General features: G+C 35.2%; 3 protein-coding genes across 3 annotated transcripts; 1 reads left to right on the top strand and 2 right to left on the bottom strand.

Annotated features, from left to right (window-relative positions):
* The first annotated feature begins 540 nt into the window (after window positions 1-540).
* Window positions 541-10,369, top strand: LOC113772241. Its single transcript, XM_027316837.1, has 8 exons — window positions 541-1,371; window positions 2,117-2,232; window positions 4,124-4,183; window positions 5,705-5,852; window positions 6,292-6,358; window positions 8,865-8,936; window positions 9,065-9,130; window positions 9,872-10,369. Exons 1-8 carry the CDS (start codon window positions 1,190-1,192, stop codon window positions 10,004-10,006), a joined length of 846 nt encoding a protein of 281 aa, XP_027172638.1. The 5' UTR covers window positions 541-1,189; the 3' UTR covers window positions 10,007-10,369.
* Window positions 10,370-12,118: 1,749 nt separating this feature from the next.
* Window positions 12,119-13,096, bottom strand: LOC113771435 (BTB/POZ domain-containing protein At5g17580-like). The gene has a single exon (XM_027316014.1). The coding sequence runs from the start codon at window positions 13,094-13,096 to the stop codon at window positions 12,119-12,121; it is 978 nt and encodes a 325-aa protein (XP_027171815.1).
* LOC113771434 (BTB/POZ domain-containing protein At5g17580-like) lies at window positions 13,093-14,613 on the bottom strand. Its single transcript, XM_027316012.1, has 3 exons — window positions 14,029-14,613; window positions 13,882-13,951; window positions 13,093-13,728 (listed from the first exon to the last, which is right to left on the bottom strand). Exons 1-3 carry the CDS (start codon window positions 14,061-14,063, stop codon window positions 13,093-13,095), a joined length of 741 nt encoding a protein of 246 aa, XP_027171813.1. The 5' UTR covers window positions 14,064-14,613.
* Between the last annotated feature and the right edge of the window lie 173 nt (window positions 14,614-14,786).

Here is a 14,786-nt window from a genome sequence, read left to right as displayed (position 1 = left end):
TTGTCCTCTCATTAATAACTTTATGTGATCAATGTAAGGAGTGAAAGCTAATCCTTCCGAACTATGTAGATGAAAATTTGGGCCTTCAATTGAAAAGGTGGAGTACATGATTCGGGCTTGAAGGTTCCTTATCTTTCAAATATGGGAGCTTCCCTCCTCTCCTCCATGACTGGCTGTATTTTCTTTGACTATGTCCCCCACTCGACCATGGAAAATATTGTATGCATAGCTTTAAATTATGGTGATGTCAAATAGTGGTCTTAGGAGTCAAAGAGTCAAAGACATTTAAGGCATATATAAGCTTAATTATGCCAGAGATTTCCTCTTATCTCCTTTACGTTGAGATTTCCTTCAGTTAAATCCTTTTTTGGTTTGTCAAAACTAATGGATTCTCCAGTCCTTTGATGACCATAATACATAGAGTAATTGGATGGTAAAATATCCAATTAGAAATATAAAGTTGAACCATTATATGAAGAGATGATATTTAGATGTTTTCATGAAGTAATAAATCATTAAATTTTTGTCTTAGTAAATGTAATTAACTGATTGACAATTCTTTGGTGAATTGACTGGATATTACTCTTTTTTCCTCTATAATTGCAATGTTTCTTTTTTTACTAGTTAATTTATTTTGTTTAGAAGTCTGAATACATCCTTTTCTTTTTTCTGCTTAATTAATGCAAATGTGGGCATTTCAGCTAAAGCTGAACAACTATTTACATATTTGAGAATTGTGAGAAATGTTTCAAGTTCAATATGCTGCTTTCCATTTAAAATTGGACCATGGATCTGCAAGATTTACGGTGCCCTGGCTCTATAAGTCACCATGTTACAGATTTTTCTGTTTTTAGTGCTTGGTCAGCTCTGCAATATTAGCTTCAACCACGATAATGTCCATCTTGAAACTCAATACAGATTTTTAATCAGAGCAAAGAGTTAGATGTTAGAATGGTGGTTTTTGGTAAATCTTAGAAGTATATTATGTAGCATTCGTTCTGAGTTTTCGTGATTACCCCTTTATTTACTTTGATATGAATCTCTAATTGAAATGGGTCCTTTTATACTTTCATCTTTCGTCATTAAAATGACAGGGTAATCTTTTCATTCAGGGCATGTAATGTCTTGTCTCTTCCCATGCTTCAAGTTGTGCCCATTCTAATGGAATAAATCGTTTTGCTCATCCTTAATGACAGCTCAATCAATTCCTCTTTTTGAGATGGCATTTACCAGATGTACAGTTATTTTGATTTTGTCGTTTGTATGGTTGAAAAGAAGCAGACAGCCAATATTTGGTACATCAAGTGTCAGAAAACTATTGGTTCTAAGAGCATTCATGGGATACCTCTCATTGTTGAGTTTTATTTATTGGTGAGTTCTAATGCTTGAACCAATTGAGTTGCATTTGGTCAGACTAACAACTTAGTAAGCTCAGCTGCTGATCTTGTTTATTGTAAATTTCTCTTCCATGCAGTTTATACATCATTTTAATAAGTGGAAGCATGATTTAGCCTTTTCCGAGGACTTATTACAGATTGTATCTATACTCTGTTGCTACAGAAGTGCTTCTTTTAAGTCTTGTCTGCAGAACTTAGAGTGCTTTTGAGATTGTGTATAAAGCCACTATATTTTTATCTATCTTACATTTTTACTTTCTGGTTCTTAAACATTTTCTAGATGTACACATGCTAAATTATTTTGTTTTGTCAAATACAGCTTTTGAGCTTACACAATATTACACACCACTATGCAAAAACTGTATCTGTTACAACGCTGCTTTCAGTTTTTCAAGTAGCACTTAGATCACCCTTATTGGCAGTTGGAATGATAATAAATCTGCTCATGTTCTATTCTTTGACTTTCTAAGGAACTCATTTGCAGCATTTTTAGCCGTTATATAATTTCTTTTCTCTTCTATTTTTTGGGTTGTTCGTCAGAGCTAGTTCCTTTTTTTTGGGGGGGGGGGGGGGTTGATGTTCTCATTTGCATAATTAAATATTTTGTTCTTTTATTTTACTCTGCTGTTCCATGCGTTTGGTTTTTCTTTTTTGGTGAGTTATGTTTGTGGACTTTGATGATTTACTTGTGACAATGTGTGAGCTAATTTCCTTTTCAGCATTCAAAGAGTACCTCTTTCTCAGGCAATCATGTTGAACTTTACTACTCCAATTGTGGCTGCAGTTGCTGCAAGAGTCATATTGCATGAGAAGTTAAAAATTGCAGAAATAGGAGGTAATTTTCTTTGTTATTAGACATTCTACAGTGACAATATATCTGTAATTTAGGCAACTATTACATGTACTGCAAACCTATTTGCAATTATCAGTCTGTTGGAAGTAGAAGGTAATCTGAAGAGATAAGGATAAAAGTCTAGAAGTACTGCTTAGTAGGCCTTGGACACAACTAGGTCTTTTGAAGAGAAAAGGAGAAAAGTTTACAAGTTCTCCATGAAGTAGAAAATTTCCTGAAGACGCATTGAGAAAAGTTTTCAAGTACTACTTAGTACGACTTAGATGGTCTAATTGAAAAACGAAGTTGGTTAAGGAAATTATGCAATCTTCATTGGTTAAGATTAAGGAATATCGGATTTCTGAGTATTGAAATTCTTCTGGTAAAAGAGGAAAATGAAGCTTTGAATTAGCTCTAAAGAACAGGTAAGTGCGAAGTTTGACCTAAATACTAAAGACATTAGGCTTGTAATAACATCATACACTCTAAAAGAATGGCTGCAAAGCTTGAATTATAGCTACAAGAAGGGTCATTGTTAATTGGAGCATTTGGGATGCCCTACCTTGGGACATTGGCATCAGATACTATACAGAGAAATATTGTTGAGACCAGCTAAATCTGATTGAGGTTGACTTTTGTGCCTTAGCAACAAGTTATCCTTGGTGTTTTATCGATTGCTGATAGGACTTGATTCCAACCCCAAATATATTTGCGCTTTTAAAACCTAATCCAAGTGGACTACATGCCAAACCTAAAAAATACATAAAAAGTACTTCCAAAATTTCTGAAATATCTTTGATGCAGTTATATTGGAAACCATGCTCAATGCTAGAGGAATCATTAATATACTGTGACAGCATTACATAACCCAAAACTGTTTCCAATCTCTGAACATGGTTTTTTTTGAAGTTAGCCAATGTTTGCAGTAAACTTACTCTTCCTTAAATTTATTGCTTCATTCTGTTGATTATAGAAGACTTGATTTCTAGTGGCTAAAACCAAACGAAAAACATTCTTAAGAGCAAAGGGCAGCAGATGCAGGTCTTCTGCTTATTGACATGTGATGCAGTATTCTCCAATAAGAACTCTCACTAAGGCTCAGCGTCCGTTGTTTCCAGGGAGGCACCTTGAGGACAAGTTTCTGTAGGATTCCTTATTTCAACTCCCGAACCAGCTTTAGCATCAAGCAGCTGAATTACTAGATTTTTAACAACTGGGCCTCTAACAGATAATTCATCATTCATTAATCCTCCTACTTAGGCTGAATCATCAAACTCACCAATATATGCTTTCCCATGTTGCTTGCCTCTAATCAGAAAGCTGGTCCTCTTGTTATATAGGAATCTAAAGCATGCCCCAAAGATTCTTTTCATTGGACAAATGGTTCAAGATCTCGTTTCTTGTAAGAGCCATTCCACAGGGACAAGCAAATTGGAAGATAAAATAGGTCAATGTTACCTTAATGCTCAGAAAATACACCATGAATGCCAAGAAGTTTTAGAAGTTTTGTTAGTAAGATCATTATTGATGCAACAGTGGGGTGTTTAATTAGGGAAGGAATGAGCATAATTAGGGACAAGCTCACATTGCTGCTTTTTCATTCCGAATTTGATGTCTAACCATATCCTTGTTGCCTATGTTGAATCTGAAGATCACAGTGCATTAGAAGTGTTTACTAGTTAGTTGGGTCATTTGGAAGACTGTAGGAGACAAGTTCGTCATTTCCAATTTTTACTTCACCTTTGGGTGTAAAGAGGTTTCAAGTTTTCTATCTTCTGTTCCAGCTATATCTTATCTTTCATTTTGCTTGTTGTGTCCCTTAAATATAAATATTCTTTTTATTTTGTATTCCTCTTTTTTGTTCATTTTGTGTTTACTTTGACCCACTCTACAGGTCTTGCTTGCAGTTTCTTTGGCGTACTTTTTATCTTCCGGCCAGTGCTCAACATACAAGGTAAACAAGCGAGTTTGTGGAGCTTCTTATGTAATTCTATGAGACTGGCTTCTTGAAGAAGGAATGCAACTTATTAATTTTGAGTATCGATATTCCCATGTACCTGCATTTTCATTTTCCTTATGTTTGTTTCAACTTCTATAACAATGATCACATTATACAGAACACAACCTGTTAAACTGAGTCAAGTAAGCATATTTCTCTAAATATATGGAAAGATATATTTGCAGCTGTCATTTCTGCCTAGTGTAAAAGCCTGATGACATATTAAAAGCTTAGTGTACTTAGTGCATGGATCTTCAAACCTTATCTTAATGCCAACTTATCAGAATACAAAATATTTCTAGCTATGCAATCCTTATGCATCTTTGACATGGGTAATTCCATTTTATTCCTCAAATTTAGCATCCAAGAGTTCAAGGAAGCTAGATATTTAATTGCTTTTTAATTAAAAATAAGAATAAGCTGGATCTTGGAAATAGTTCTAGAGAAAGAAATAAAAAAAGTTCAAGCTGTTATCAAGATTTGACAAACTTTAGCGTGAAACTGGGATACTAAATGCAAGAAGTAATAGATACTTCTATGGCACTGTCCTAACTTGCCAGTGCATCTCTTTACACAGCTCAAATGCTTATACAGTCTCCATTTGTCCATGTTCAGTTACTAGAGTACCACTAAGATCACAAATCTCCTTTCTGAATTGTTGCAAGTGAACTACCTTTAAAAGAGAAGAAAGATAACATTACCCAGCTGAAGCTAATCTAGCTTAGGCTGTCCTTAATCCTTATGTAAATGTTTTCAGGGTTAGGAATATATTCGGCATGTTTGCTCCAAAGGATTCCTGTTTGAATTCAATTCCAAACCATTAATTTTGCTAAAGCAGCGGATAATCGGTGATTATTTTTCCTAGCTTACAATTTCCTGACTGATATTTTGCCACAACACTTAGAAGAGCTGTCATTTGTCATTTCATTTTGAAAGCTATGCAGAGGATTGCCATGTATTCTCTGGTAGTTGACCCATGAAAGGTCAAGAAAGCATTAGTTTTTTCTATGGTATTCATGGAAATTTTAAAGGTCTATGCTACTATGCAAGAGAAATCTATACTCTAATTAGTAGTACAATGATCTGAAATGCTGTAAAATCAGAAATTACCCAGGATCTCCCTGTTAATTAGCAACTATCCTGCAAAGCTTCTCTCAAAATTCTAGTTTTCTGGTTGCTGTTATTATTTATATTTGTAAGAGCACTATTTCCATCTATACTTTTTAACTAGTTAGCAAGTTCCTAAATTTTTAATATCTTAAAGCCTTCTAAAATAAGTTTTACCACCATAGGCATAAAACCATTTAAGGATTTTCATTGTCCTCTACTATTTTCCTTGGGATCATAAATAAGAGGAGTGATAAAATTTTTCTGCACCCTCTGATGTTCTAATAGTATAATCAGATACCTTATGTCCTGCTTTAGCATTACTGAATTGTTTGTTATTAGTGTCATTTGTCCAACTTTTTGTGGCAGGCTCAACTGAAGCTGGAGAAGCAAATATTTCTTATGTCAAGGGAAGTAATCATTTATATGCAGTTCTAGTTGGTTTAGTTTCATCAACAGTTGGCGGAGTTAGCTACTGCTTTATAAGGGCTGGAGCTAAGGCAGCTGATCAACCTTTGTAAGATCAATGGTTTGCTTGTCTGGTTCATTGATTGATTTGTACATATTTACTTCCTACACTTCAGAAGATGGGTGGGATGAGTATAGTTGACTAGTGGGGAAATGGAGGGAGAAAAGAACTTTGGTTTACCCCATTTAATAAAGTTACATTTCTAAAACTTTTGGTCCTATTTATCAATGTATATTTTGCTCCTTTGGTTGTCTTCTTACATTAATAAATATACTAGAGTTGCTTTCCTATGACATTGAGAACTGTTATTTGTCTTTTTGGTTTGAGGCTTTAATCAGATAGACCAGTGATATTCATCCAAACAAATTGTGATGTTAGTTTTCATCTTGGACACCTTTGAAGTATACAAATTACATGAGTGGGTATGTCATAATTGGCCTTTTTATCTGTTCCCAATTTTTCTGATAGTTTTCTTTTGATGTTTCAGACTCACTGTCTTTGCATTTGGCTTATTTGCCACTCCTGCTGCAGCAATATGTGCATTCATCTTTGAAGTAAGATTGCAATTTGAGTTAAAATTTCTTATTGCTGTATGTTTGTATCATTCATTTCATGTTTCTTTATGAGCTATTGCCTAGATGTGTTATTACATGCAAGTTTATGGATATTTGAAATGATGATGTTTTCCAAATTAAATTGAAAAGGGTTGCAATTATTTGCTTATCTGAAAGCTATTGCATCTAGTTGCGCCATGACTTGTTGTGACTGTCAAAAAAAAAAAAAAAAATTATTGAGACTTAAATCACTTGGGGACTGGGTAGGTGGTGAATGTGGTGCAAGTCTTTTCATATGAAATTTCAAGAGATCTAAGGTGCTTCTACTCCCTTTTTAATGTTACCAATGTGCTCTAGTGCGTGATTTGTAATTGTGACGGCTGCTAGAAATGTAGTTCCTTTTTGTGTAATGAGGGTGTATAACTTTCTCATATATGTTGTTTAACACAATTTCGTTTGGATGAGTTAAACTTTTAAGTGATTATTCTGTGCCATTAGTTGCTGACAATTTTCAGGTTTCATTTGAACTGATATCTCCTAAAACGCATTTAAAAAAAAAATATTCAACTGAGTATCTTTATCTTTCTCCATTTGTCTTGTTTTACAATGTGCCCATGCCTTTTTTAATGTTAAAACTGAAAAGTAGAGGTAATTCATTATTGGTTTCAAGCTGTTTATAGATACTATTTATTTATTATATGCTTTTGCAAGTTTCTTTTGCTTTTTGTATGATATTTTGGTCACCACTGTATTCTAGTTGGGGCTCTCATTAGGGAAGTACTGTTTTTCTTTTGCTTTTTGTATAATATCAGTCCATGCACTAAAGGCATTAGGAAATAACAATGAGCGAATGGAAGCTACTTTAAACAGCCCTAAGAACTTTATAGCAAGGTGCTTAGGAGCTCAGAACTCACAAAAAAATGATAGAGAAGGGATAGCTCGGTATGTTAACCCCCTTCATCCCCCTCGTGGAAAAAAAGAGACTAAGGTATCTGTAAGAGAGAAGGAATAGTCTGTTTAGTCTCCTGCATAACAAGACTCAGTCCCCTTCACTTTTATTGCTCATGTAGTTTCTTTTGTCCAAAATATACACTTTCTTGGCTTGGGCATAGAGTTTGGGATGATTACTCCTATCTGCCGTCATCCTCAAAAAGATTCTGTGCTTTTGTGAAGACATGCAATCTCATGTTTCATTTAGGTTTAGGACATACAATCTCATTAAAAAGACTTATTGTAGACTTTTCCTTTCAATAATCTTCTCTTACTCTATCTATAGCCTGAAGATAGACTAGTGTCATGTCATTTTTTGTGGTTTCAAAAAATTCCTTACTGGTTTTGAGTTACTAGATTGACTATATATCACCTCCTAAATCAACAATTACATTCTCTCTGCTTATTTAGCACACCCTTGTGTAGCACACAAATGGAGTGTGCCTCAAGCAGTGGTAATAACAATATTATTAACTTTTCAACAGACCTGAATGCCGGCGTTTTTCCTTTCAACTATGCAGCTTATATCTTGCCATCACAAGGACAGAAATAAGGAGAAGAATTACAAAAGAGCTTTTTTCCTTTTTTACTTTCTTTTTATAGAATCCTGACCCCAATAAATCATACAAAAAATGTTGCTTCTACTATGGTTGTCTGATGAGTGCATTGGATCTACTTGGTTTTATTGTGGCTTTGCTTAGTAGTCTATTTTTTCCTTTTTGCCTAACAGATAATAGCAATTTCAAACTTATTTAGTTTATTGGCATAAACTACTCAAGTAAAAGCAAAATTCTAAGGAAGTTTATCAGCAGATAATCTTATGCCTTTGTTTACTGATAAAGCTAATATGAAAGTTGGAGTTCAAATATAATCAACAACTTGACTAGAAAATCAAATTGTATAAGGTACTAATGGGATGGTTTTGTTACTGAATGTAATTTAGAAAGCCAACATATACTGCCACATAAAAGATTAGAAAATGCAAGTGCAAATAAAAGAAAAAAAAGGTAGATTGTTGGAGTTGTAATTCTTACATGGTCACGGGTTAACCTCGAACAGCAGAATCTATTGTTGCTTGTCGATTGTCATCCTGAGATAGATATACCTATGGGCACATTTTAATCTTGTGAAAATTGTTTAGAAGGTCCTTTTATGTGCAAGAAAATGTAAAAGGTCAGATCCAATGTACAAGTGGAGTCTTTTGGCCATATATATTTACTCCGTAGGTAAATGCTGTAGCCTTTCTATTCTCTAAGTGAATTAAGCATTAAGATGACACGAGCTTTTAATCATATCTCTTGGTTTAGGTTCTTTTGTTGAATAAAGATTGTAATTTGTAATCTTTTGCTTCGAATGGCATGGACAAAAGTATGTAAATGATCGTCTGATGTGTGCTTCTTTTGCGTGTTTTAGACATTGCACTGATTTAAAAGACATCTGCTGTTTACCAACTACATGATGTATCATTTTTTATCTTGCTTTCTTACAACTATTTCTTTTTCGTGTACTCATGTAGGGTTTTGTGCTTCCTGGTTTTTATACTCTTCTTCTGATGGTGATACTTGGTTCATTAGCTTTCTTGGCAGAGGTCACTCTCTGAAGCTCTAATCCTTTCACATTGTTTGAATTTCAAAATTTGATCTGAAAACGAATTGTGGCTGAATATTGATCATAACTATTTCTTGGATGCCCATTGACACATTTTTCTCTCTTCAGATAACTGTAGCACGTGCACTTCAGCTTGAGAAAACCAGCAAAGTTGTGAATATTCTGTATCTTCAGGTATTATGTAGTGCTTCATACTGTACCATTTAGTCTGGATATGATGCAGTTCTTTTATACCAGCTGTCTCACTCTCTATGTGGTAACATTCAGTTAGGAACATGCAGTGTCTTTCTGATGATGTCATGATACATTTTATGGCTTTGGTAATTTATATATTAAAAAAAGGTGGAAACAAACTGGCCTATTATTGTGGGAGTTCTCCTGTATCTGTAAGTAGTTATGTGATCACATTGACTTAATGATTTTTTTCTTATTTTTTGGGTAATAACTTTGACTTAATGACAGTATGCAACATTTGATCAGTTGTACTGACAGTATGTAATAACACTGACTTAATGAGTTTTTCCATATGCCTCCACATATACTCGAGATTCATATCTACGAGAATCCTTGAAAGGGAAAAATATGCAGTTGTATGCTTTCATGTTTGTGATAGTGTCTTATGGAAGTGTTAGATTTCTAATCCGCTCCGCAATTTACAAGCCGGGAAAGAAGTGTTAGCTAATAGGAAGTTGTTAGTTAGTTCAAACACCACGATTAACAGTGTAGCAGTTAAAGGCCCTGTTGTTAGCAGTTAGATGGAGTTTGGAATTTGGAATTTGTTGGGCTCTTGTATAATTATTATAGTTGCTGAATTGATATCCTAATTTCATGCTAGTTACACGACTGCATTTGAAACCTAACACAATATCTCTTGCTAATTGCATCCTCTTTCCTTCTCCTTGGTGTTGTTATTAGGCTGCTTCAACTCAATTGCTTGGAATGAGCTTATCTAGAATAGTTCCAACATTTGGTAGACTAGTTGGCTGTACACTTATCTTGATTTCAGCATGTTGTACTATGTACGTTGGACCCGAAAAAGAGGTTGATTGAAACATTTTGTTGTTGAACTCAATCTGTCGAGGATATATTCACCCCAATTCGGTGCAGAAAAGACTCTTTTGTGCTTGCCTTCATGCCAAAAGGGTTTCAATACCACCTGTGACTTTACAGCTCCTACCTGCGTATCAGCGACAGCTTTATTGTGCAAAATAGAGATGACAAGGATATCAATATAGACTGTACTATAGAATTTGTGACCATCTTGTATTTTTTTTACTCTGGGGGGAGTTTTGCAGGCAACAGCTTAACAACGTGCTAATTTTGCTGCTTGCTCATTTTTGCATCTTCTTGTCCTAATTCAAAACGATTTTTTAAGGGTCAAAAAATATAAAGATGCTGTTTCTTTGTCGAGAATTTCCATTAATGTTGGAATCATGATGTGTGTCTATACATGTCTATATATATATATATATATACACACATATACATATATATTGAGCACCAAGAAATCTTCAATCTGATGTTCATCTAAAATAAGATTAGATGAGTTTGCCTCTTCTCTAGATAAAGCGTATGCAGTAACAATCCTTTGCTATGCTTCATTTTGTCAGAGAAACCAATTTACAATAACATACAATTTGTTTGGGCAATTCTTATTGAAGTTAATTCATCTAAAATAAGATTCTCAGTATTCCCATCAGTTCAACAAAGCTAAGTTGGGATAAATAACGCCAAAGCAATTAATTCATCGAATTATTCCACCAAAAGAAGGGGAAAAAAATTCGGTCAAAAAATCGGCAATGATAATGAGAGGTCTGTTACAATGCTGAGTGCCAATATTTCGACTACAGTGTTAATTGATAATGAAAATATTAGAAAATCATAAATTTAAAAAGTATGTTTTGAAATATATTATGGTTAGTCAATTGTTCAAAAATGCTGCTGAAATTATGAAATACAAAATGAGGTACATACGCAAGAGAAGTAAATAGAAATCTTTGTGGCAAAGGTTCGCTTGGATGGCAAATTTTGGCTCTTTACTGCAAAGGCCATTTGTATTGACTTTTGCAAAAAGCGTACCTTTTTTTTTGGGTATATATAGCTGTACATCCCATGAGATACCACAAATTATCAATTAACAGTGTCGCCACATCTAGGACACCATTTTAAAAAAAAAAAAAATTCTTTTTGGGATTCGAATGCAAAAGTTTGCAAATGGTGTTGAAAAAAATGAAAAAGGAAATGATATGTCAAGGTGCTGCATAGCTCAATTGCAGTGACCCTATATGAAGAAATGGTGTGCATTTCCCCCTAAATTTGTGACTTTTTTTTACATTATTTCTAAAAATTTGCCCAAGTGAGGTGACAAAGTGTATACATGCAACCATTGGGCTTTGGTCTGCCCTCCCTCGTGCATTAGCGGGAAGTATAATACTTCCTTTCGTCATAAGATTTAGAAAATGCATTAATACACTTGTCTGGTTTAAAAACTCACCTCCAATCTCGTACAAGTCTAATTACGCTCTCCCCTCTAGCATAAGAGTAGAATAGATTGTTGACGTTAGATCCAAAAGAGAAAGAAAAGGCAGGAGGTGGGGAACAAAGTGGATATATCCAATATTGGAATGATAAAGGGTGATTCCGTATTGCGTTGAGAGGGCAAAGCATGATTAACGCTACATAAAATATCAATGGAAAAAAACTTGGTGCAATATTGCAGAACAGGTAGCACAATTTGCTTGAAACTCAGATCATGGCTTCATTTGGTTTTTCTATTGCCACCAACCATCCTTAACACTAGAAGAAAAGAACTTAATTCTGCATTCACATTTGATGCAGGAAATGATAACCAACAAAAATCTGTATCATCACAGGTGCTGTGCCGTACTATGGAAAATTACATAGTTTCACTTTCCAACATAATCTAAGAAGTAGAAAATAACTTTTGACTTAGCAACAAATAATTGAAAAAATGAAACTTGAAATGAGAACCACTTAAACTAGAACTGCCAAAAGATCAAGGTCTAGTTAGAGCAGAACATTCATAGTCGTCCCATCAATTAATAAGCAATCTCCAGAAATATCCTATCAGACATATTCAAGTCAAAAAAACAAAAGAATAAGGAAAAAGAGTACAAAGAAAGAAAGCTGATATTTGCATTCCTATTTTGGATGGACCTTCTTCTTCTTGACATGGCAGTTGCAATCATGCATGCTGGTTATGCATCCTAACTTCCTCTTCATTTCTTTCCACATGTTCACTTTTCCTTTTCTAGCTTTCCTGCAGCTACCATTCAGGATTTCCCTTCTCATCATATCGCATTCTCTTTCCAGTTCCAACACTTTGCTGCTCATCTTTTCCATCTCTGCCTTGATCACTTCTTCTTCGCTGTTGCAACCCCTTGTTGCTGCTTCCTCTTCCTCTGCCCCTTTTAAAAATAATCTCCCCTCCTCTGATCCCTTGATTTCCTTTGGCATAGTCTCTCGCATTTGCAACTGAACTGCAAATAGCACTTGCACCATTACTCTCACAGGCAATCTTTCATTCCTTGAAGCATGTAAGCAAGCTTCTGGAGACATCTTGCTGCAATCCAACAGGTGGCATACCTCTTCTCTCTCAGATTCTGTCAGATATCTATGCTTGTCTAAGTAGATATCTATAGCCCTGTACATTCCATCTGAATTTTGTAGAATTCCTCTAGATGCTGCAAGTGAAAAGTCAGCAAGTGATATAAATGTGCTCATCTTTAAGTCTATGTCACTAGCAATTTCAATCAGAAAGTTCTCAATAAGTTCTGCCACTGTGATCAATTCATGTCCATCTTTTCCAGTATAATTGCGATAGAAATTCTTCATGAGCCTCCTCACGCATTCTGTGTCATACCGTTCTTCCTTGGCATATCCTTGAGAAGGTATCAGGAGATCTTTCACAGTCGCCTGGTCTAATTGCTTCCCAATCCTGATTTCAAATCCATTTCTACACTCGTTACTAGCATCCAAGGCTATTGCAGACCGTAGCATTTCAAATAGTAATGCGCAGGGTATTAGTCCTCTTGCATTTGGTAACATTCTCTCCACTGCTTCAATTATCTCTCTCTGGATACTTTTCTTGTAAATTGAACCATCATCCCCTTCTTTCATGCTGAAAAGTACCCACTTTTTTGCATACTGACATACAGCTGCAGTATGTATTCTGCTGGGATTTCCCGCTCAATCATTGCACCAATGATGGGCTCATAGAGCCTGAGAGACAATATTGACAAATCTTCAGATTTCCATTCCAAAGCAAAGAGTTTCCTCCGCACATTTGGCCTGAAGTAATTTTCATTGTCCTCTCCTTCATCATTGGAGGTCAAGTCCTTGAATGATTCTCCAAGAAGATGTGGATGTTCCAAAGCCTTTAAGATTATTGATTCGACACAGGCACCAACCAGGCCAAGATCCGCTGCTTGTTGAAGAATATCCTCTGCGGCCTTGAGGGCTCTAATGGATTTGTTCCAACTAGAAACAACTTGGTGTTCAAAGAAGTCCAGAGCCTTGCTGAACAAATTATTGGTGCAGTGGCTCTCAGTCATTCCAAGGTAGTGGGCTAGGCAAGCAACATGCGTGACATTTTCGGTTGACAGGTTGATTTCGTAACCATGGCAGAATCTTGCAACTAGCTCAAATGTTTCTGGGTCAGCAGGGGCATCTCTAAGAACATTTGTGAGATCCTCACTTGGATGATCTTTGAGCAACACAGCTAGCTTTGATGATTTAGAAGCCAGAAGTTCCTAATACAGTTAACAACTATCAGATTTATATAAACTTTAAACAAAGCAGAAGGGATATCTAAATCAGGGCCTTTAAAAGACAAGATTTTCTTAACCAATTAGAGGATGAAAAAAATAGGAAGCGAAATGGCTGCATCTAGAGGATGTTCTTACCCTGTCTAGTGTAAAAGGTACACCATCAACACAAAGTTGCACTTCTGATGATGCTTTAGATTTTGACTTCCTGATCAAAGAAGAAAAAATGGTTTACAGAATTGATTCCTAGATTAACAAAGAAGGGTATGGTCCTTAACTTATTACCTGGTTGCAGAATCTATAAACTGCCCGGTGGCCATTATATATAGCTTCCAGTGATACAACAAATTGGTTCCAGAACAAGGAGATGATGATTATTCAAATCTGCAAGCTAGACAAAAATCTTGAAACCCTGAGATCAAATTATTCTCCAGTAATACAACAAATTAGTATGTTCTTAACTTGGTTCATTTGCAATAATATACAGATATTTGTGAAGCAACAACAGTGCATCTGAGGTGATATGTAATGCAGTAACCATAACTTAAGTTTTCCAGCCCATACTTCAATCAACAGATGCTCAATTGAAACTTAAATAACTTCTGGTATCAGTGTTACATTGAATACGGTATAAACTTTTTAGCTACATAATCATGAAATTTAATGCTTATTTTGAACAACAAAGATCCTGTAGATGATGTAAAGAACAGTTTTCAATGGCTATAGGCAGCCTAATGTGTAACTCAGTCAAATTAAAGCCAAGTATGATCATCACTCACACTAAAAGACCATTGCAACTTGTGATTCAATTCCAATAATTGCACCAGCAAAAAATATAACCAATAAAACATGCGTGTCATAATAGACATCAAAATGCACTGTAAAACTTCCCCAAAACCACGTTTTAAAAAGACAAATTGGTAAACTAGAGGAAAATTTTGGAAAATAGTGAAGTAATAAAGATGTGTGGAAAATAATGGTAGTACCTTCTTGAAGGGCTTTTTCACCTTAGTACTAGATCCAGCAGCAACACAAAAGTTTTG

The sequence above is a fragment of the Coffea eugenioides genome, chromosome 5, assembly GCF_003713205.1.
Source record: "Coffea eugenioides isolate CCC68of chromosome 5, Ceug_1.0, whole genome shotgun sequence".
Lineage (NCBI taxonomy): Eukaryota > Viridiplantae > Streptophyta > Magnoliopsida > Gentianales > Rubiaceae > Coffea > Coffea eugenioides.
The sequence above is the reverse complement of the archived record's forward strand: the minus strand, read 5'-3'. Positions and strand labels throughout refer to the sequence as shown.